Source organism: Tiliqua scincoides, chromosome 1, assembly GCF_035046505.1.
Source record: "Tiliqua scincoides isolate rTilSci1 chromosome 1, rTilSci1.hap2, whole genome shotgun sequence".
NCBI lineage: Eukaryota > Metazoa > Chordata > Lepidosauria > Squamata > Scincidae > Tiliqua > Tiliqua scincoides.
Window position 1 is genome coordinate 130,700,728 of NC_089821.1, and position 24,671 is coordinate 130,725,398.

At 42.8% G+C, this 24,671-nt stretch overlaps 1 protein-coding gene across 3 annotated transcripts in view; it reads left to right on the forward strand.

The window, feature by feature from the left end:
• HDAC4 (histone deacetylase 4) overlaps positions 1 to 24,671 on the forward strand; it is a 183,269-nt gene that overhangs the window by 39,575 nt on the left and 119,023 nt on the right. For 2 of the 3 annotated variants that reach the window (XM_066628010.1, XM_066628098.1), the window contains exon 3: positions 12,197 to 12,268. The exons of the other annotated variant lie outside the window; for it this stretch is intronic. In XM_066628010.1, the coding sequence (XP_066484107.1) occupies positions 12,197 to 12,268 (72 nt within the window). The remainder of the gene's footprint in view (positions 1 to 12,196; positions 12,269 to 24,671) is intronic. 3 annotated transcript variants of the gene reach the window in all.

The window sequence follows — 24,671 nt, forward strand, 5'->3', positions numbered from 1 at the left end:
GAGCAGGGTAGGTGCCTAAAGAGCAACTCCACAAGGAACTTTCTGAGGATTAGGTGCATAGGAGATACACAAGTAGGGAGTAGAAGGAGGGCTGATTGACAAAGATGGAAACAAGCATAGCTATTAGGTATAGGGAGCGAGTCAGGAGGACGAAGGCTCAGAATGAACTTATGTTCACGAGAGAAGTGAGGAAAAACAAAGGGTTCTATGGTTATGTTTAGAGCAAGAGAAGAAACTCTAAGCCTGTTGCACGAAGAAGATAGTGAAATGTAAATGAGTGATGGAGAGAAGGCAGAACTGCTCAATTCCTCCTTTTCTTCGGCCTTCCCCTGCAAGTAAGACTGCTTTTGCCTCAGTGAGAATTGAACAAAGGAGGGAGTAAGGAAGCCACAGCCTAAGATAGGTAAGTCTGTGGTTTGGATCATTTACCTGTTCTAAATGAATTTAAGTCTGCAGGGCTGGATGAACTGCATTCCTGGGGTGCTCAAATCTGGCAGACATTATCTTGAGCCTCTGCAAGTAATCTTTGAGAACTCATGGAGAACTGGGGAAGTGCCAGGAGACTGGAGGCGAGCAAACATGGTTTCTATTGCCAAGAAAGGGGGAAAAAAATCAAGCAACTACCAAACAGTCAGCTTGATGTTGTCACCTAGGAGGGTATTGGAGTAAATCATCAAACAGTCCTTGTCTGACCATTTAGAAGGGGGAGGGGTGACTGCCAAGAGCCAGCATGGTTGTCTTAAGAGCAAGTCTTGCCAGACAAACCATATTTCCTAAAATGGCAGGGTGACTAGCTTGTTAGATCGGGGTAAGCTGTGGACACACAAGTGTACCCTGATATCTGCGGGGGTTGCGTTCTGGCCCCCGTCGGATAATGGGGATCTGTGGGTACTGGGGGCACCCATTAAAAAGTACCGTGGATAGTATAGTACGTGAAATTTTTGCCAAAAAGCTCCAATTATCACTTCACCTTATCTCCTGGCCAATCAGAGGGCAGAGCATTTCAACTCTGAAAAGTTTCTTGCTTCAAGGGGGTCATTAGAAGCAATGCAGAGATTAGTTTCTATAGTAACTTTGCAGGGAAATTCCAGCCAAAGTTAACATTTTATTCTCCTCTGTTCCATTTTGCAGCCTGGTTCTGTTTTGCATCTGTTTTTTTCAACACCAGGATGGGATCCTCCTTTCCATTTGAAGCAAAGTCCCAGGCTATAATTCAATGCACCATCACTTAAGAATAACACCCATGGAAAGCAGTGGGTCTACTTCTGAGTAAAAAGGGTTGCGAATATCTCATCTCTCTGCTGTGAATTGAATTGCACACTCTCAGTTATGTGTTATGGGTTGTATGTTGTATGTAGAGCTTTTGGCTTAACACACCAGACACCTTAAAGGTGTCTTTGATTCATGGTTCTCCTCATGTCCACCTTAAAGGTGGATTTGATTCATGGATCTCCTGCAGTGGTTCCCAAGCTTTTTCACTTGCATATCCCTTGCAGCCCATTTCCATAAATTGTACCCTTCATATTAGCAAAATGTTTGTAATTAATACAAGCCCTCATCCCCTCTCTATGAAAACCCAGACTTCATGTAGTCATCACATATTTTCTCTTTTCATCTGTTTGAAGAACAGAAGACTCTGCCTTTGCACTGTTTTGCACCAGAAGTGTGCTGAGAAATTCTGGGTGATTGATCGTTTTCCATATTATGTTTCAGCTTTTTTACTGTGGTGGTTTTCAATCACTGGTTCACAGATGAATTGTTGACCGAAAACTAGCTATTGGTGGGGCTTTCACAGCCAACTAGCTACCTCCTTTCCTGCCTTGCTGGTCCTTGCAAGGCATTCCAGAGCATGACCTGCCATTTTCTGCCATTATTGCATTCATTTTCAATTAGCCCTAAAGGTCCTGTTGAGTGTCCCTTGGAGTACGTGAATACCAGGTTAGGAACCACTGTTTTACATAGTGTTTACAAAAAAGGTGGTGAAGACCAGAATTTTAAAAAGAATAAAAAAGTATCTTATGATCTTTTACTATGTTTTTAATAAATTAGAGACTACAGTTCTTAGGTAACAATTAGTGGTAAGTTATTTTTCAGGATCTGGCCTCGGGTAAAATCAGACAAAACTATAGTCAGACACTCGCTGTTTAACCCCCGACTTATCCGAGGGTCACAGAAAATTCCATGATTGTTGGCTCAAAACCTGCCCTCGAGTTATCGTTGGGGTCGACTTATAGGCGAGTATCTAAGGTGAAAGGAAGAGGAGAAGGCAGAAATAGCTTTTTTAACCGATGCACAGGGAAAGCACTGCATTTTCCAGGCTCCATGTAGCCTTCTGAGCTGCCGGCTGCCTCTTCCTGGTTGCTCCGAGACTGCTCTCTTCCTCCAGTATAGTTGCAGAATGCAGTGTGATGCATTCTCTTTGCCACATGAACAGGATCAAAATTTTGAAGTCTGAGCATACCTTGGATTTAGTGGAAATCCACAGAAGTATCTCATTCCAGTGGAGTGAGTTAGATTTCTGAGAATGGAACGCTTCGCTCCATTTCATTTGTTGATTCCAAAGATGGCATCAGTTTTGCCTTATTGCATCTAATTTTGGAGATACGACATAGTGTTGTTAGTGAACGGTTCAGGCAACGTTTTTTGTGAGGAAGCCTATGCAGTGGCTTCCTCACAAGGAAGCTGCTTAAACCATTCACCAGACTATGCTGTATCGTTGAAACTGGATGTGATAGGGCAAAACAGATGCCATTTTTGGAATCAACAACCCAATTCATATAAACCACCATAAACTCTGAAACGTTTTTCTGACCCTCAATTTTGCGGCTCTGTGTTGTTCTCTTAGACTCTTGAAGCGCATTCCATTTCACCTCATCTAATCATTCCAAGAGGGAGTGTCCCTTCTGTAAGTGGCTTTGTCCTAAGGCTTATGATAGTGGTTCTCAAACTTACCCTGGTCACTGTGCCACAGGTGGGACAACACAGCCACCAGTACCCCCCTGAGATCACGCGGTATCCTGGCCCGGCCAAGATGGTGGTGCCTGGAAGAGTCAGCACCCCTGTAAGTTTGCCACAGTGCACAGTTTGGGAACCACTAGCTTATGCCTTTGTCTCACATGTGCGGAAAGAAGGTGAAGCTTTTTTCTATTTTCTTGGTGTGTTTTGTTCTCTTTGCTGTGAGGTTTGGTAATGTTGACCAGTTTTTCCTTGGCAGTTGATTTCTTTTTAATTATAGTTTTATAAAGATCAAAGATTGAAACATACAAACTCAGTGAGTTAGAAATACAAAATAGAAATAAATGAAAATAAAAATAAAAAACATTGAAAGTTTTGTGGCAGGTGTGGAGTTCTCAGTCTGTTTCTTTGTTTTTCTACAAAATCATGTAACATGTTAGGTATCACATCTTAAATGGTCTGATAATTATTCTAAGGTACATTTTCAACAGCAAGAAAAGAAGAAAAAAAATTATATATCCATTGTCTACTCATCAAATCCATAGTTCATTTGACCCATTTTCCCCTTCATGGCAGAAAGTCCATGAATGGTTTCAAGTTGTTCGCAAAAGTTTTTACTGATTTGTCTAAGAAGCATTGTGAGTTTGTCCATTTCGGCAATATCTTTAACCACCATTCTTCCATTGAAGGTATCTATGGAACTTTCTAGTATTGAGCATACAATATTCTTGCAGCAGTTGTCATATATAACATTAGGGTTTCAAAGTATTTCCAAATGTAATCATACAATATTTCCAACAAGAAAAGCTTCTGCAACAGTTTATCATATCCTGGTAAGAAGATCATGATTGTATCAAAGGATTAAAAACCATACTGTTAAAAATCCAACATTTTGTTCTGTGACTTTTCCAGAACTTTGTCAGGGAAACAAGGAAAAGAACCTGCGTTGCTTTGAAATTTGGTGACCTGTTGAACCAAATGCTGTGCTGTGCATGCTGTGCTATTGCTGATTGATTTTATAGAACATTTGGTGGTGCCTATGTAGACACGATTACATTCACAGGGTATTCTCTGCATGCCAGGGGTGTCTGACTGTTGTCTCCTATCCTTGGGATTTCTAAGAAGTTGCTGAACTTTGGTAATCAGCGTGAAGATGGTTCTAAAATTTGCTTTATGAAGAATATTACTAATCTTGTCGTGCCTTTGATAACATTGTCTTTACAGGTCCAGCCTATTTATACACTGATTTTTTCTACACGGATTTGACTCAACATGAATGGCCCCTGCAAATGAGAAGGAATGTGCTGATCCCTTGAGAAGAGGGAAAATGCACCCCTTTAAAATCAGTTTAAAAAACTGAACTGTCCTTTAACAATAGCCTCCTTAATGGGGAGCAGCTGGTTGACAATCCATCAATCCTACTCTCTCCTGGCGACCCCTCCCTTCCCCCTGAGCATGTGAAAAAAGGTGATCACTTTGCATTGGTGAAGGGAGGGGCTGAGTGAAGTGCTTGGAGGAGGACTGTTTGATGCTTTTATTGTCTTCTTAATGACTCTTATCTTACATCACAAAGGTCAGTAAGCCTGTTTTTAGATCACCGGGGCAAAGTAACTTTATTTTTTAAATTGATTTGTTTTAGGGCGTTTTTTGCCATCCACGTGAGTGCTTGGAACGGAACTCACACGAATAATTAGTCTCAACCTGTATATGCAGATGGCACCTTAGCATTTTTATGTCGTCTATGTTGTCTCATAATATTGTTGCAATCGTTTCTGGTATACCCATTATGTTACAGAACTTGTTGGACATAGTACAATTCTTTCTTCAGGTGTTGCGGTTCTGAGAGTAGCTCTGCTCTGTTTATAAAAGTGTTGATGATCCCTCGTTCTTGTTTAGGTTGTTGGTTGGAGCAACTGTGTAAATAGTGATCTGTATGGGTGGGTTTTCTGTAAACTTGGTAACCTAGAGTGAAATCGGCTTTTCTGTTGATCAGGGTGTCCAGGAATGGTAGACTTCCATCTTTTACTTTCTCTGTTGTGAACCTGATACAGCTATAAGGTGTATCTTGGCCCATCGATGGCTCCTAAATGGGAAACCCATCGAGCAGGTTAAATTAATAAAATACCTGGGGGTGATTTTTCACTATCAAGGTGGCAGTTTGGCCCATAAAAACTGTCGGTCAATCAGCACAGAAAACATCTGGTGCCATTTATCGTTTTTATTCATCCAAAGGCGCCAAATTTCTCCCTGCAGCTCTAAGGCTGCATAATGCTAAAACTAGGGCTCAGTTGCTTTATGGTTCTGAGATCGCCCCATATTTAAACACCAGGTCTTTAGAGGTGATCCAGACCAAATTTTTGCGTCAACTGATTTTGTCCCCCGATGTGTGCCGAATACTGTTGTTAGGCTGGAATCCGGTACCCCAAGTATAGAGATGTTGATGTGGCTAAATGCCTTGCATTATTTCTTGAAGATTCTCTCGAGACAGGATAACTTTACTCATTTGATCTTTTTGGATCCCTTTGTAGGCTCTTGGGAAAAGAGGTGCCTGGACTACTAATTTTTGCGATCTTTCCCCGAGTCTTTAACGATGATGAGCCCGGGAGACGCAAAAGAAATTTTGCGTCAGAGGTTGGTGGATCTTGAAATGAGATCTGTGAGAGCCAGACTTTCTGCATATGTTTTTCTTGGGGATCAAGCTCTTATGCTTTCTCCTGCCAGATATTTTTATAATATCGTTATTCCAAAATTCAGGATTGCTTTTACTAAATGCACTCTTATCAGCAGTTCTTTTGGGACGTTATGCAAGGCATCCTTATTTAGAGAGACTGTGCCCCTGCCATTATAATGTGGTGGAAACAACTGCCCACATTATTCTGCAATGTCCAAATTATGATGATTTGCGATCTAAATTTATTTCCCTGATTTTTGGCGCTGTAACAGGGATGCAGGTGGAGGAGCAACTTGCTTTTCTGCTATCTGATGTAAATTCTGATATATCGTTCAGGGTGGCCTGTTTCTGCCATGCTGCACAGTTGATAAGAAAGAAAATTGAGAGTATAAATCGATGATTTTATGATTTTATATATGTGTAAAGGGATGTTGGTTTTAATTTTGTGTATTTTGTTGTGCTGTTTTGTGAGTAGCTGGTCGGATGACCGTTAATAAAGTATTTATCTATAAGGTGTATCTTGTTAAGATGATTGAGAAAATTCTCCAATTCTCTGTCTCCATGATCCCAAATTACAAAAATATCATCCACATACCTAACCAAAAAAATTGATTTAAACTTGACAGTTTTTAATCTTTCTAATAATAGTTATTATTTACCAAGACTTTACAGAGAAGCAATAGAAATATTTAAACATCCCCAAAATATCAACAGAAGAGAAGTGGCTCTACATATCGGCAATACCTGGCTTCCAGTCCTAGAAAGAACGCACACTAAAGAGTTCTTTAAGGAAGATGTTCCCAGGAGAGATGGAATAGTGTGACTAGGCTGAGTTTGCTTTAAGAATGCAGTCAGCAAAATGGAACTCTACAGATAAGCAATTAAGGGTGCAATCCTAACCCCTTATGTCAGTGCTTTCCAGCCAATGGGACATGCACTGCATCCTGCAGTTGGGTATCACTCACGGAGGCCTCCTCAAAGTAAGGGAATGTTTGTTCCCTTACCTCAGAGCTGCATTGCCCTTATGTCAGTGCTGGAAAGCACTGACATAAGGGGTTAGGATTGCGCCCTAACTCCTCGTTTAGCACCTGGAGGGTGCTGCATCTTAACTGTTCTTCCTGGCTTTCTCTCTAGCAATGTGACCCCTAAAGGTTTCTTTCCCTGACAAAGTTCTGGAAGAGTCACAGAACAAAATGTTGTGTTTTTAACAGCATGGATTTTAGTCCTTTGATACAATCATGGTCTTCTTACATGGATGTGATAAACTGTTGGATTATTGCAGGCCATGGAAACCTAGGGACATAGAAAAAGGTTCTGATTTCCTTGGCAGTTTATATTCTGTTGGGGTTAAGGGATTCCTTAGCTGTTTCAGACCAATCTGAACAAGCAGGGAACCCCCTCCCCCCCCAGTAGTAAGACTACTTCTGGATTAGATGTGCCTGCTTTCCCAGGGAGGCTCCACCTTAGCTGTTTTGGAATCTCCTGTGCAAGTAAGAGAACAGGAATTCACAGTAAGAAATGTCTTTTTCTCCCTTATTGCGCTTTGTACCTGGAATTGTGTCCCAGAATGCCTCTGCTGTGCTTCTTCTCATTTATTTTAAAAATTTCCTAAAATTAAATCTTTTCCATGAAGCTTGGGGTCCAATCACCTTGTATTCATACTGTGGTGTAGCCAAGCCCACGTATGTGAACGCAGGGCTTAGGAGAGGGGGGTAATTTGTATCCGGACCCAGGGTCAAAAGGGGGGCCCAGGAGCCAAAGGAGGGGGCCCAGAAATTTCCCAGGATCTGGCATTTTCCTTTTTATTCAGATGTGTTGCGTATATGGGATGCAGGGATATACTACCATGACTGGGGATGCAGGGGACACTACTGGTATCACACAGGTGGGTAGACCTGGGCTCCAAAGACTTTTCCAGCTGTCTCCACCCTCCCACAACCTTGTTTCACCCCTTCCTGCCCCCATTCTACTCACCCATCACCACCCTCCCCCCACTCTGTTTCACTCCTCCTCCTTTGCAAAGGGACCCCCAAAAAACTTTGTACCCCCGATACAATTCCTCTCGGAGGCCCTGTGTGAAGGCAATATTGTTTGTTCTACCCCAATTTATAATTTTTGTGTCAGTTTTAGATTGTGAGCCCCTTGGGACAGAGAGATGCTTCTCATTCTCTGTCACACAAATAGATGGCATATACTGCTGCTAATACATATCCAACTGCTGCCCTGAAAGCCAGAATATTTCCTTGCCAGCAAAATAGTGATAGCATTATCAACATACATGCAAGTTATTTTGTTGTAATTGTCCACAGCTTTTAAAACACTGTTTTAGGTTGGCTGTATCTAATAGTAATAAATGTATGTAATTGTGTTGAAGTATTTGCCTCTGAAGGTTTTGAGGAGAGGCATCAGGCTGGTGAGATGTGATAAACTATGTCATGTTATGTGTTTCTGAGGGATCAGAAAGGTGCACAGGCGTGAACTGCAGGGGTTGAAGATCAAATGGAGAACAAGAAGTATATAGGCTTTGATATACATGAACAAAGCAAGATTTTCATGCCGCTCTAGGCAGAAAATCCTACTGTCTGTGTTCTGTGCTCAATTTTCAAGGCAGTAGGTACTGATGTAATGGATGTTCTGGAGGTCTGTACAGAGGTCAGTATCTGGAAACATCCTACTCCTGCTGGCCCAGTACTATCTTGCATATGCGAAAGCATGACTAAAGGGGACATTGTGCCTGTGCAAAAGCATCAACGTAGCGGGTTGTAACTTGGGGAACCAGTGTGCATATTTGCCTGATTTCAGCTATTCATGGGAGTGAGTCTTCACTGGCTGCCGGCAGTTTTTAAACTATAACAAATACAGTTTGTTAGGGAAGTCATCAAAAGTATGGGTTCTTTGGGGAAACTTCCATGCAGTTGTTTCAGTTGTGGCTGCTTGCCTTTGTGGACTGTGTCAGTGTTATACCCTTTAACATCCTTAAATTACCTGCTTCTTTTCCATTGTTTCCAGTGGTCTTGTTTAGCATGTATCAAATGTAACTGTACATTTTTAATTTTTAACTGTACTTCTTTAATTACCTGGATATTCCAGGTCTAAATCCAACTTCCAGGTCTAAGTTCAATTGCCAAACTTGGCTCTCTCTCTAACTATCTTATCCTGGCTCTCATGTTCCTATTAGGTGTCAGACCAGAGTCTAAAATGCAGAATGTGTACATGAATAGTATCATACAGGCACAAGTGGACCTTAAGATGGTCCTAAGCCATATGGGACTTTAAAGGTCATAACTGGCATTTTAAATTAGACCTGGAAATGAATTGGCAACAATTGCAGCTGTCACAATATAATTATAGTATGAGCAAAACACTGCCAGCTACATTCTCTGGCAATTGAAGTTTTTGAATTGACTTATTGATCTAGCACAGTGGTTCCCAAACTTATTAGCACCAGGACCCCTTTTTTAGAATGACACTATTACAGCGATTTTCAACCTTTTTCATCTCGGCACACGGACAGGACACTAAAATTGTCAAGGTGCACCATCAGATTTTTGACAATTGACAAGGCACACCATGCTACCAGTGGGAGACTCACATCCACCATTGGCTCTACTAATAAATGACTTTCCACCAAATTCCTGTGGCATGCCTGTGGATGACTCATGGCACACCAGTGTGCCACAGCACAGTGGTTGAAAATGGCTGCTCTATTTGGTTTATGAAACTAGACACCTAGTCTTTAGGAGACTAAAAAAGTTTTCACCAATTGCTCAAGCCTTTTGTTTTCATCCTTTTTACAGTGGTGTGGGGGGGGGCACCTTCTGAAGTGTTTGAGCTCCATGTTCATCAAAGTGGGACCATTCTGGTGGTCTTGTGTGCCCTTCACCAGGCTGTTTAATAGCTGGTCATCTACTCATGAGTAAACACATGTGTGGCTCAGTTTTACTTTCCATAAACCTCAATGCATTTTCCTTGTTGGTGGCGGGGAGGGGGCTACCTTTTTGAGAGTTTGTTGGGGTCTTCATCATGGTAGTGTGTTCCCTTCAGCCTGCCCTTCAAAGTAGACTGAGGCATGGTTACTGATTTGTGAGTAAACATGCAGGTACTGCTCCTTTTCTGTTTCCATAGGGCTCAGTGTATTTTCCTTGTCTGCAATCTGCTTGTCAGTTTTGCAACCCTCCAAAATTGGGTCCTGACCCATAGTTTGGAAACCATTGATTTAGCATTTTTAGTTGTAGGGGTTTTATTGAAGATTGCAGATCTTAGATTATTTGGCCTACAGTACTACCCTCTAAGGACATGACGAAACTTTAACAGTGGGCCGTAAATTGAATTGAAGGTGTGGCTTTTATCTTGAAACCAATATCTATTAGTTTCCTATCTTATTAATATTGTGTTTGAAACCACTCCTTTAGACAGAGTGATTTATTTAAAATAGTCATATGCTATATTTTGAAATTCAGATGAAATGCCCAAGGTTACAATTTCCTAAAATAAAACACAGATAATGGACACAGGGCAGGAGGTCTGGTCTAGAGGGTAGAGCCTCGGTTAGCCCAAAGATAACATCAGAAGGTCGCCAGTTCGAGGACACCGGCAGCTCCCTGAACAGCTGAGAATGGCGAGACCTTGAAGCAGCTGACAAGCTGAGCTGAGTGATTCCACCTGCTCTTGGTGTGAGCAAGAAGCATCTTGGCTGCCCTCCATGTGAGAGATGGAGCTGCTTGTCAGCCTGCGTGGGAGAACTAGAGGCCAGAAGTGAGACCAAACCAGGAAGATCCATTCTGAAATGTTGTTGGTTTTTGAAAGAGAGAACCTCTATGATTGTAAAAATCCCCTTGAGGGATTTAGAAATGCCTGCCTATGGAAACCGCCTTGAATAAAGTCAGAGGAGTAATCCGATGACCAGAAAGGCGGTATATAAATACCTAGTTGTTGTTGTTGTTGTTGTTATATGGTTGATAAAGATTTTTGACATGCTTGGTTCCTGATCATAAAGTACTTCTCTATGAGCAGGGAAAAACTGAACAGCCTTCCAGGTGTCTGTGAATTTGAAGTAATTAAATTGGGATTGAGAAACTGTACAACGTGTTCCGTTCTGTTTTTCGTTTCACAGGCAAATTCATGAGAATGTAGGAAAAATTAAGCAGAAGTGCTTTGTCAACATGAATTTCTGTGTATACAATATGAAACAAGTCTTCTAAATATATGATTTTCTTGAAATTCAGGTGTATTCATTTTAAATCATTTGTTTAATTCGTCAATTCCTCCCCTTCCCCAATTGTCAGTTTTTTCTTAATCTGCTTGTTCAGGTTCCTTATTTCCATTCAAGAACTCACATTGTGGTCAATAAATAGAAAATTTATTTACTGACAACATAATCAAATCTTTTTTTATTTGTTGCCAGTCAACTATACATAACTAGAGCACAATCCTACTTTTTCAGATTTGTTAAATTAAATGTTGAGTTTTATAAAGTTATTTATTAAGTTAAATGTTGAGCTTTATATATATATCAGTATGTCAAATATACTGTGCATTGATTTGTAGTGCTAACAAATAGAAACAGCAGAATACTATATTTGTGTGGTAGATATACTCATGAAATAGTACATGAAGGTCCAGCAATATCTTCTTGTTTCCTTCTTCCCAGTTCTCCCTCTTTTTCTGTGCTCTAATGCTCTTTGCTGAAATTGTTTCTATTCTGCTGTCATTGCAGTATAAATCTGGTCTTGTTCATAACATGGCTTCCAACCTGATCCATTAGAAAATTAATATGATTGTTTTTAAGGTGCCACAGTAATCTTTGTGCTGCTGCATACTAACACAGCTACACTCTAGGCATCACTAAGAAAGATAACATTTTATTGTATTAGCCATAAGTCACGGCAGTCTTCAGAAATTAAATGCAAAGTGCAATGTGCCAATAAGTCATATGAAAGAAAGGAACCCTTCATGAAAAGCATCAAATAAAAGTGAAACAAAACAAATACAGTCATGCACCACTTAAGGACAGGAGCCTGTCGTCAAGCGGGGCTTGACGCAATCTGGATCCTCCTCAGGGAAGGGGATGCTCCGCTCCCCTCCCCTCTAGAGGGTCGTCTGAGCTTCCCAGAGGCAGTGTGCATCTGCTTACTGCCTCTGCAGAGCTCAGATTGAGGGAAATTGTGTCTTTCACGTGACTTCCGGTTTCATGGAAGAAACCAAAATTGCGCAAGAGACGCAATTTCCCTCAGTCTGAACCTGAGTGCGGACATGCGCTGCCTCTGGGAGGCTTGACAACCGTCCAGAGGGGAGGGGAAATCTACATCTCTTGCTTTTGGAGGGTTGGGATGTGTGCCCCCGACAACCATGTGATCATGTGTGGTAGTTGGTTTTGCGATTCCAACATAAGCTGGAACATTGCAAAGTGACACACACCTATATACTGTTACTATTCTTTAGAATTAAATATTTGTACAATTGCCTGTTCTTTGTGCCATCTAATGTTTCAACTGATCACTCCTCCAGAATCTTTGATTAACTTCAGTCTGATTGAACTAACATTCAGTTGATTTATTTTCCCACCCCCAGATGGAGTTTCTGGTAGGGACCAGCCAGTGGAGTTGCTAAATCCAGCCAAAGTGAACCACATGCCAAGTTCTGGTAAGAGGCAAAGCATTTATTAATTGAATGTGCCATGGGTGGGAAGTGGTATATAAAGATGCCACTGAAATTCTCTAGGTTTTGGAGGTTGAAAGTGAGTTTGAGGTTCTGAGTTCTCCACCATTACACATACAAAAGGAAGCATGAACTCCCAAAATGTGACTTCTGTGCATGAGCTTGATGAATCTTGGTCTCATGTTGCCACCCTTCTCCCTCCTTCTCATGTTCCACCCCCCACAACACACCCTTTACTTCAGCAGATTCTTCCCCTTACCCCTCCATTGCTCTGTATGCAAACATGTTTATGGTTAACGGCTTTTTGAATTTTTTCATTTTCTCCAAAGAAAAAGTGAAAGTGATGGAAGCTGTAGTATGTACATCATTCAGCAGCTTTTACAAGGACTATAAGAGTCTTCATTTATCCATCTTAATGTTTGGAGAGAAGGAAAATTAACTTCAAACACACTTGCATGCAAGCACACACACTCTTTAATGATGTTGTGCTGCATTCTGAGTGATGAGGGAGGAAAGAAAGAAACATCTCAGGGAGACAATCCATCCACCACTGATGTTGGTGTAGGGGTGTGGAAGTTTGCAGAAACCCCTGCTGCTTCCTTGGTATGGCATCCGACTACACACCATTTGAAAATCCACTGTAGACGGCTGAAGAACTCCCCAGAGGAGTGTGTGGGACTGAGAGGGCCCTGCGGTTGATAGATTGACAAAAATCCCTCCCATTCTTGGAAGAGGAGCTTAAAATACAAATGACAGTTGATGACCTACAATTGATTAAAACATATTTGACTGTTCAGCTGTGAGATGTAATGGATTTTTATCAAAACAGCAAAGGCGTCTCTTGCCATTTCCCTATATTTTTGGCAGAAGGAAAAACTGCAGATATGAGGGGTGTACAGTTAATAGTTATAAAGGTGCAAATTACACTTCAAGGGAAAATTTTAATGTCAGCTGAACTTTTTTGAAACCTGGTTGTTGTAGTTCATGCCTCATAGATTTTCTGTGTATAATTTTGTAAAGTGAAGACAAATTTTCTTGATTTCGAATTATTAAAACGTTGGTCAGTGTATCCTTCTTTATGGAGTTAAGTTACCAGTGCATTCAGAAATCATGCTATGTTACTCTTACGGATCAGAAATTATTTCCAGCAGTGGTGATGACTGGGGCTGGTCCAGTTGGATACTGGTCAAGAGCTATGCACTTCTGAGACCTATCTGATGAATTCAACCCCTGAACCCTCAGTGTCTATGGCAGTGGTAGAGACCAGTGTACCATCAGGTAAAGGGAGGGTGGGGGTCCAGCCTTTGTCCCAGGACCTTCAGCAGTGGTGCTGGCTCTGCTCTTTTTTCTCAGCCGCATGCCTGGTGACAGCAAAAATGTCTCATCCTGCCATACTTTCCTGTTGCATATGTGCAATGGCCTTGGTTGGAGAACAGTTTTCACAGCCAAAGACAATGGAAATACTTTCATCGACTTTCCCTTTGTAACTTCTGTTTGTAACTTTTCTACACTGTATCAGTGTTAATGGCAACCATATGATTGACACTGTTCCTTAATTGAGAGTTGTCTTTAAAAGGAGATCATTTTTAGTCATTCAGCATCACTGTTGTGCCCTTTAAGCCACATTGTTTTCCTGCATCAGTAGTTTCTTTGTGTGTGTTTTTTACTGCTTTCATAGCATGTCTTTGTATATTCTCAATTGTAATACATCACTTCAAGCTGGATGCGACAGGACCAATAATGAAGAATTGCATGCAACTTAATTTTTTTCTAACTTCTCATCCATTCTCATTCTTAGATTTGACTGGTCGAGCGTCCAGCACAGTTCTAATCCGTTTTCCAGTTGTTTCTGCAAGTGTGTCCATGTTTTGTTTATGACTATGGATTTTATGTAATGTTTTAGTTATGTTTGCCTAGTTATCTTTTGACAGCACGATCTCAGCCACTTAGTTTAGTTGCTATCACCAGAGACAGCAACAACTTGACTTTTGTGTGACTGCATTCAAATGCAGCTTTCACAGTCCTGATTGTTCAACTTTCATATAAAGGCCTACAATGGCTACCAAGTCCAAATATTAAAGTAGGAATTCTGCTGCTTGAAATTCCAGTAAAGTTGCTTTCCTGTCATTTAGATAACATCTGGCAGTTTCATTAAAGATTCAGTTCAAGAGTAGTATCACCTTATTGGAAACAAACTAACTTTTAATCCATTGATCTACTTAAGTGAGGTGGTCCCACTTGTTTGAATTATTAACTTGGTAGACATGAAATTAACATATAATTTTGAGCAGAATTAATAAGTTATGCTCAGACTAAATCATTATCTAATTAGGGACAGTTTGCCTCTACCCTTTTAATTTTATGTTAATGTTGCTGGTTCTGGGATATTTGAAGTGTGAATGTTCTGGATAAATAAAAATAATCTACTGTTAGACTTTGACACGTGGGGGGGGGGGTTAGAAATAAAGGGTGGGAAGGAAAGTCTCCTTCCTTTTTGTCCCATTCTCTTTGTTCACTATAAATTATTGCAGGTCATTTCTTGGCCAAATGTGATTGTCTTCTTTCTGTTAAGGTTCCTTCATGTGTCACTCTCATAGACAACATTATCACAAATTTGAAACAAGTTTGAGGAACATATGGGACACAACTGTTTCTTCTGCTGTCTGTAAAAATCAGGTAGTCAATGCAGCCCCCCTCCCCAGTTTGTTAATCTTTGGTAGCTAAAACAGTTGTGCTGCTTTTAGTATGATATATGTACATTTTTCTATAAGGAAATTGTTCTTTTTGTTAGGAAATTACACATGAAATGGTAACTGGTGACTTTTGGGGTTGCAGACAGGTTTCCATTTGCTGGTTGTTAGGTTATTCTGAAGAGAAGGGCGTAGGTTGTATTAGATAATAAATTGGGCAAATATACTTTAATTGTAAAAGCTACAACAAGGCAAACTTCACCAAGAATACATTTTAGTTCTTCAGTGTATCGATGCTGAATTTTGTTAGAGTGACATTAAGTGCAAGAGAAACACTTTTTGAAATCTTATGTGTATTTACGCCATTATGGAATGTGGAAAATTCACTTACTCTTTGTAGCATCATTTGCAAAAACACTCTGTTCTTTGGATGTCATATCATTTTCAAGAAGCAATTCCCATGATAATGAATAGTCCTTTGTTATTACATTACTTCTGTCTGCTTGGTTGTAATTTCAAGTTTAAATGTGAAATGTCATGGGCAGCCCCCTGAAAATGAGATTTGAAGATACAAATTTCAAAACCTAAACTATCCAAATTGCAATTAAAAGAAAAAAAAAACCCTTGTAGTCCACACAAGTCTTTTGAGAAAGGCATATATTTTCTGTGTCACAAACAGCAGATGAAAGAGTGTCTGAGCTGTACTTCTGTGGGTGGAGGCTTACATGATTGAATGTTCCTCCATTCCAAAAACTCCCTCCACAAAGGATAAAAAATGTCAGTTTTCTAGGTGCAGAAAAGGTGGTGGTGGTGGTTCATTCACATTTGTATTACAGCATTCTTCATTTCAACTGTGGAGGTTTAAATGGATGTGGGTTATTTCCCTATATACCCGTAATGCTATGAGGGAGAGAGATGGTGACCGGAGCAAGGTCACTCAGTCAACTTCATGGCTGGGTGAGATTTGAATTTATGTTCATGACCAGTGTCCTCTAGCCACTTCACCACAATGAACTTTGTACTGTGTGTGTGTGTGTGTGTGTGTGTGTGTGTGTGTGTGTGTGTGTAGACAAGTAATTGGTATTATGGCAATGCTGTGGAAACCAGGTAGGTACAGTAAAATTACTACTAATAACCCAATCCTGTCCTCAAGTTTTCGCTGTGCAGCTGTGTTGCTTGAGCATGTGCTGCATGCAGTGGTGGTGGGGTGGGTGACCTGTTACCCAAGAATGGTAAGTAAAATTCTTTGGTGGGATCTCCATGCCAGGGTCAGCCATTCCATCTGGGTAGCTCCTCTCAGGTAGGCAGATCAAGTGAAAGCCTTCCTGAGTAGAGGGGCTGCCTGGATTTCCCAGAACTGACCTTGCTTTTCGGCAAAGCAGGTAGAGTCTGGATCAGCTCCCACAGACTCCCACACATAGATCCAGGAGAGCATCCATGGACCTCATATCCCTTTTGCCTTCCAACCTCTGTCCCATTGCTCTTCTCTGTTTTTGCCAGCAGGCTGCCAAGCATAGGCTGCAGCCTGTTGGCTCAGGCTGCTGCTTCCTGGCTGGGCAAGCATAAGGTCACCTGGCGAGGCACAACAACCCTGCTTCTGCCACAGCTGCTCCATGCCATCTTGGAAGGCAGCATGTGGTACAGTGCCCTGAGCAACCACAGCCTTACCACCCTGGAGCTCCAGCACCCTCAGCCAGGCGGTGAGTCTGCCATATGGGCCCTCCCACCCTGCATCATCCACGGTGGACCACTCAGAGGCCCCAGAAGTGCGCCCGCCCTGCGTCCAGCTCTGCACTCTTGACTGGGGGGAACTCACCAGCACCATTAAAGAGATGGTCGAGGCTGGCATGTCCGCAAACATAGCCACTACCATGGAATCTCTCCCGAAGGTCGGGGTGCCCTCCCTTCTCTCAGAAGACCCCCTCAACCTTCCACCACTCCGCCCAGGGATGAGGAGGCAACTTAAGCACCCCCAAGAAACACGGGTTTCATCGTCCAAAGCATTACCTCCGAGCACACCCAGAGTGCACTAGAACAGGATCTGGAGGAAGAGGTTTCCGACACCACCTCTATTGAGAAGGGAGAACTCTCAGGAGAAGAGCTTGATCCAGGGCAGTAGGGCTCCCATCTGTTTTACCCTGAGCAGTTTCACAAGATGTTATTGGGGGTACTTGAGGTTCTGGAGTTGCAGAGAGATCAGGCATCAGCCAAGAGCGTTGACCCCAAGTCTAAATGCGGGGCTTTGGCCGGCTTCCCCAACCAACAGGAGTCTCCATGGTTCCCCTTGCCTCCTTACTTCAAGCAGTTAATTGATAAGGAGTGGGCCAACTCAGCCAAGAGCCGGGACTCCGGCAGGCCTTCCACCAGATTCTATGGGGTACCGCCTGAGGACATGGCCTGACTTAAATTCCCTCTGGTTGATGCCCCGGTTGCAGCCCTGGGTTCCCCTCAGTCCTGCCTGCAGACAGTGATGGCCTCCCCAAGGACCCATCTGACAGGAGGGTCAAGTTAGCTACCTGAAGGGCCTGCACCCTATGTACCTCAATGGCCGCCTCCCTCTGCTCCCAAGCTCTGGCCCTGTGGATGCAGGAGTTCATTGAGAGTCACCTGCTTCCCTCCAAGGCCTGCTCTGACCTCAGGAGAATGGCCTCCACTAAAGTTGAGTGTTGGGAGAGTTAGAACAGACAGAAGAAAATATTTCTTTACCAGGTGTGTAATTTGTAGAACTTTTTGCCATGGGAAGTAGTAATGGCATCTTGCCTGGATGCCTTTAGAGGTGATTGGACAAATTTCTGGAGGAAATGTTCATTACGGGACACAAGTCATAGTAAATATGTGCAAGCTCTTGGTTTTCGAGGCAGGCTGTGTCTGATCGCCAGTTGCAGGGGAGGGCACTGGAATGCAGGTTGTGTCTGTTGTGTTGTCCCTGAAGCATTTGGTGGGCTACTGTGAAATACAGGAAGCTGGACTAGATGGGCCTTTGGCCTGATCCAGTGGGAATCTTCTTACGTTCTTTGTGGCTAATGCCATGGCGAGCTCCCTACAATTCTCTGCCAGATCCATGGCTGGGGTGACTACCAGGTGCAGCACCTGTCTGCACAAATGGGATGTTGATGCTTCCTCTCATTCCAGAGTCCTCAGTGTTCCCTTCCAGGGAGGCAAACTCTTTGACCAAGCCTTGGACCCCCTGCTGGTCAAGTCCAAAGGGAAGAAAAAGGTCTTACCAACCAGGGACAGACCCGCAGGGACCTCCCATAGGTTCCAACACTGGTCATTTTGCCCCACAAGGCAGCATTCTTCCAACCCCCTCGAGAGGTTTCTACAGAGGACAATGACCCATCTGGCAACTCTACAAGCCGGCCCCCAGCTGCCTCAGCACTTTAGCCACAAGGGCCACGAATCCCAACGACACCCAACCATCCTCGTCCAGGTCCATCAGAGGAAGGCTTCTACTGTTTGCCGACAGATGGGATGAGATCACCACTGACAAGTGGGTTCAGAACACCGTGCACATGGGCTACGCTCTGGATCTCAAAGCCATCCCCCAAGACCGGTTCACCCACGTGCACAGATCCAAGTGCTCTCTGAAGCATGCACAGACCCTCAAAGCCATCCTGCACCTCATGCAGATAGGGGCAATAGGACTGTTCCTAAGAAAATAAGAACAGCCCCACTGGATCAGTCCATAGGCCTATCTAGTCCAGCTTCCTGTATCTCACAGCAGCCCACCAAATGCCCCAGGGAGCACACCAGATAACAAGAGACCTCATCCTGGTGCCCTCCCTTGCATCTGGCATTCTGACATAGCCCATTTCTAAAATCAGGAGATTGCACATACACATCATGGCTTGTAACCCATAATGGATTTTTCCTCCAGAAACTTGTCCAGTCCCCTTTTAAAGGCGTCCAGGCCAGATGCCGTCACCACATCCTGTGGCAAGGAGTTCCCCAGACCAGCCACATGCTGAGTAAAGAAATATTTTCTTTTGTCTGTTCTAACTCTCCCAACACTCAATTTTAGTGGATGTCCCCTGGTTCTGGTGTTATGTGAGAGTGTAATGAGCATCTCCCTATCCACTCTGTCCATCCCCTGTATAATTTTGTATGTCTCAATCATGTCCCCCCTCAGGCACCTCTTTTCTAGGCTGAAGAGGCCCAAATGCCATAGCCTTTCCTCATAAGGAAGGTGCCCCAGCCCAGTAATCATCTTAGTCGCTCTTTTTTGCACCTTTTCCATTTCCACTATGTCTTTTTTGAGATGCGGCGACCAGAACTGGACGCAATACTCCAGGTGTGGCCTTACCATCGATTTGTACAACGGCATTATAATATTAGCTGTTTTGTTCTCAATAGCTTTTCTAATGATCCCAAGCATAGAATTGGCCTTCTTCACTGCCGCCGCACATTGAGTAGACACTTTCATCGACCTGTCCACCACCACCCCAAGATCTCTCTCCTGATCTCTCACAGACAGCTCAGAACCCATCAGCCTATATCTAAAGTTTTGATTTTTTGCCCCAATGTGCATGACTTTACACTTACTGACATTGAAGCGCATCTGCCATTTTGCTGCCCATTCTGCCAGTCTGGAGAGATCCTTCTGGAGCTCCTCACAATCACTTCTGGTCTTCACCACTTGGAAAAGTTTGGTGTCGTCTGCAAACTTGGCCATCTCACTGCTCAACCCTGTCTCCAGGTCATTTATGAAGAGGTTGAAAAGCTCCGGTCCCAGGGCAGATCCTTGGGGCACACCGCTTTTCACTTCTCTCCATCGTGAAAATTGCCCATTGACATCCACTCTCTGTTTCCTGGTCTTCAACCAGTTCTCAATCCATGAGAGGACCTGTCCTCTAATTCCCTGACTGTGGAGTTTTTTCAGTAGCCTTTGGTGAGGGACCGTGTCTAACGCCTTCTGAAAGTCCAGATATATAATGTCTATGGGTTCTCCCGCATCCACATGCCTATTGACCTTTTCAAAGAATTCTAAAAGGTTCGTGAGGCAAGACTTACCCTTACAGAAGCCATGCTGACTCTCCCTCAGCAAGGCCTGTTCGTCTATGTGTTTTGAGATCCTATCTTTGATGAGGCATTCCACCATCTTACCCAGTATAGATGTTAGGCTGACCGGCCTATAGTTTCCCGGGTCCCCCCTCTTTCCCTTTTTAAAGATAGGTGTGACATTTGCTATTCTCCAATCTTCTGGCACCATGGCCATTTTGAGTGACAAGTTGCATATTTTAGTCAAGAGATCAGCAACTTTATTCTTCAATTCCTTAATAACTCTTGGGTGGATGCCATCAGGGCCCGGTGACTTATTGATCTTTAATTTATCAATGAGGTCTGAAACATCTTCTCTTTCAACCTCTATCTGACTTAATTCCTCAGGAGGGGCCATTCAGGCAGCAGTTTCTGCCCGAGGTCTTCAGCCGTGAAGACAGATGCAAAGAACTCATTTAATTTTTCTCATTTAATTAATTTAACTCATTTAATTTAATTTTCCTGAGGGACCAGCAGGGCTCTGGAGTGTACTCACGACTCCTCATGGTGCCCAACAAGTCTGGTGACACCAGAGCCATTCTGGACCTGAAGTGGCTCAACCTGTGGTTGCACCAACAGAAGTTCAGGATGGAGACCCTCCGTTCCATCCTCCTTGCCATCAGGAGGCATGACTTTACTGCTTCGGTTCCAGGACTTCATCGTGAATCAAAGGAGCAGGTGTGTCAGACTGGGCCCTCTCATCATTGCAGACCTACACTGGTGGTTGGTTCTACACAGACTGGAGCAGGGCTCGCTGATCCAGGTACACACCAGAACCACCTTGTTCACAGACATGAGTTGCAGGGTTGGGGAGCCCACACCGAAGGCACAGTCACTTAGGGTCATTGGTCGCCTAAAGAGTTGAGAAAGCATCAAGCTCAGGACCACCATCCTTACTTTGAAGGCCTTCATTGAACAAGTCAGGAGCACGGACATTCTCATCTATACAGGCAGCATGTCAGGGCATACCACAACTACCAGGGAGTCACCAACTGGCACTTCGGCCCACTGACCATGGACCTGTTTGCCAGCAACCTCAACCACCACCTCCCTAGGTTCTTCTCCAGGCAATGCTATCCAAATGCAGAAGGGACCCTCATCACCCCTGGCCTAAGGGCATCCTGTACGCCTTCAGACTCATCCCAAGCATTCTCATAAAGGTCAGACTAGAGCAGGCCAAGGTCTTGCCGCCCTTGGTACACAGACCTGATAGAGATGTGTATCCCCTATACCCCTGCCTCGAAGGCTGGACCTACTGTCCCAGGGGCCCATCCACCACCGCCAACTGACTATGCTCCATCTCTGCCCTCTTCTGCACCTGGTCCACCTCCCTGTCCGATTTTGCCCCCTCCCTGCCCTCCACCCTTCCTGGAGCACCTCTGCACCTCTCAGCAACAGGCTCATCATTGATTGCTGCTGGAGCCTCTTCAACCAGCACAGAGGCCCAGCGTGTCCCTCTACCTGGCTGCTGTGAACTGCTTTACACTTTGACGGTGGCCGTCTTCCTGACAGCCCATACAAGACCAGCACTGAGGATTGGGCCCTGAATCTGAGAAATCACATGGAATGTACAATTGTGCTTTATTTTTAGTCTAAGCTTTCTTGTTGCTGTCCTAATATCTCTATGTGGAAGGCAGTGTTGAGGAAGCAAATTTGGAATTGCAGCAGCTCATCATGATGCCCACACCCCACTAAGACAGAAAAAATAAATGTTAAATTTTAGTGTGTCTGTTTCTTGCCTCTTATTTTTATTTTGGAACTTCTTGAGCTACATCTTTAAATATGTGTAAAAATTCAAAAGTGTGATTAAAAAATCTCAAATATAAATGGTATATTACAGTGCAATTCTTTTCATGTTTTTTCAGAAGTAAGTTCTCCTTCCACAGCCTGGGCATTCAGGGGTGCCCAAACCCCTGCCCAGTGGCCACTTGCGGCTCTCGGGGGCTCCCAGTCAGGCCCTTGGGGAGCCCCCAGTCTCCAATGAGCTTCTGGCCCTCCAGAGACTTGCTGGAGCCCATGCTGGCCCAATGCAACTGCTCTCAGCATGAGGACAACTGTTTGACCTCTCACATGAGCTGTGGGTTGAGGGCTCCCTCCACTACTTGCTGTTTCACATCTGTGATGCAGCAGTGGCAGAGAAGGAAAGACCAGCCTTGCTTTGTGCAAGGCCTTGAGCTATTGCAAGACCTTCATTCATTCATATAAGTTCCATATCTAATGTATTCATTTATGTAAATTTATTCCAATTTTAAATGTAAATTAATTCTTTTTTCCCCCTGGCCCCTGACACAGTGTCAGAGAGAATATGTGACCCTCCTGCCAAAAATGTTTGGACACCCCTGTTCTAATTCAACAAGCCTCCCTCCTCTTCCTGGTGGAGGTGTGATACAGGCTTCCTTCTTTTGCCAGCCATTCCCCTTCTCAACAACTCACAGAAGGGATGCAGATATTCTTGTTATCTACATGGGGTGATGGGCAGAATGGTGCTTATGCACCTAGACAACCTTCTCAGCTCTTGCTGAATCTGACATTTCTTGCCTCTGTTCCTTGGAAGAAAGTTTGAAAGATAGTTCCTTAGCACTGTAGCTAACTGATGACATAGCTGTTGCTGCTGTGAGAGAAGCTCTAGTAGTATGCTCCATATCACTGGAGAAGCCCAGTAGTATGCTGCTGCTCCCCATCTGCAAACTTGGTGGGCGAGGGTATATAAGGCTTGTTCCCACTGGGGGTATGATTCTGGAGGCTATTTGGCCAATTATTCTCTAATTTTAGGGCAGAGTGAAAATGGATAGACAGTCATTTAAATGTTAGCTGAATAAACTAAATCTGCTTAATGTCAGCCTACTCTGCAGAGAATGGTTTATGTTTAGACCTAATGCAGACATAAAGGCCCAGATTTCTTGACCATTGATGGGAATTGGGAATGTTCTGCAAACTTGCTAACCTCTCCCCCAACTCTTCATGAATCCCCTCCTTTCTTTTTTTGTTGGCACTGTCAGTGCACATGTAATCTTAACCAAGGAAAGAAAGGAGGATCTCATGCCATAGCATGAAGCAGGGAGTGTGTAATCCTGTACCATGTGCCTTATCTCTTAACCGTCGTTTGCAGGTTGAGAACATTGTGTGCACCCGGCAATTGTTTGTGTTTGTATCAAGGACTAGCAGCTTTTCTTGATGAATGTGCTTTGCCTTATATATCTATTAATATAACTAGGAATTTAGCTAGAATATGAAGTCTCATAATCTTTTTCTATTGTGTTTTAAAATTGATTTTTATCTTCTAAATTAGCTAACTAATTTAGCTTCATTGATTGTTACTGAAATGTATTTGAAAGTAGATAAATTTAATACGTGTTGAGCTATGGGCTTCCAGTTATTTCATGTTGAGGTATTCTCTGTTATAGCTTAAATTAAAATATCATTCCTTTATTTTGGTACTGCAGTCAGATACTGCAGAAGCTTGTTTCTATAAATAGCTATGATCTCACTGTCTCTTAGCTTTTCAGCGAGTGTTGACATTTACTGAAGTGTAGACGGTGGAAAGAATGCATTGCATATACAAAGTGTTCTTCTAAACAATGCCATTTTTAAGCAAGTGTTCTTTAACTCTGACAAACAGTGGACAGGCAAAGTGATATAAAATATAGTTTTTAGAAATTGATTTTTTCATATTCAAAGTGTAATCTCAAGGATTTGACCTAAATCTGATTTTTAAAAGAATTCTTTGGCATATTATAGATACCTGAATTGTATGCAATATTTTGATGTGGAAAGATTGTTTTGGCAACAATAAACCTGATGTAGTGTTCTCTAGGACCCATCATTGCAGTGTTTGTGTGAGGATTTCCTATTCATTTTAGTGTCCAAAAGAACTTCAGGCATACACCAGGAATGCCTTTGCTTATACAAAAGCCCTGTACTATGTGTGCATCCTTAACAGATTAGTGAACAAGCTGCGTTGGGCTTCCCCTTTTTTTGGCAGGAAAGGTGGGATATAAATATTTTTAAATAAGGATCTGTTGGATAGGGCTACTTTATTGCACTTTTATTGTGGTTGATTTGGATGTGAAAAAGCAGTGCACCCTTAAGAAATAAAACTGTTGGAGGAACAAAAATTGTCTGCGGCTAGCAAATTGCCAGGGTGATTGTAGGCAAGACAGGATGGCATGGAAGCTAAGAAGTCTAAACAGGCAGCTATTCTCTTATTAGATAGTGAGAGAGCATTTGATATGGTAAATTGGAAATTTTTCTTTATTTAATGAAATAATGGCTTTTGTAAGCACTTTCTGAAATTGATTAGAATTTTGTGTTCTGGATCTGAATATTAACTAATGGCTGCCTCTCTTCTGTATTGCACTTGGGGAGAGGAACAAGACAAGGGTGCCTACTCTTCCTTCTTATTTTTAATCTGTGTTTGGAACCAGTGGCCTTTGCTGTCAGACAAAATAGAACTATTCATAGTATTAAATAATTTAAATCTAGCTTGTAAGCAGATGATATTTTGCTGTTTATTTCTGAAGCCCAAATATCTGTACCAGGGTTACTGAAAAGTTATGACTGTTTTTGGTTATTTATCAGCACATTTGATTAGTATTAAACCTGAAGTGATGCCTCCAGAAGACAGGATTTTACAGAATGTATTTAACTATTGGCAATTTTGA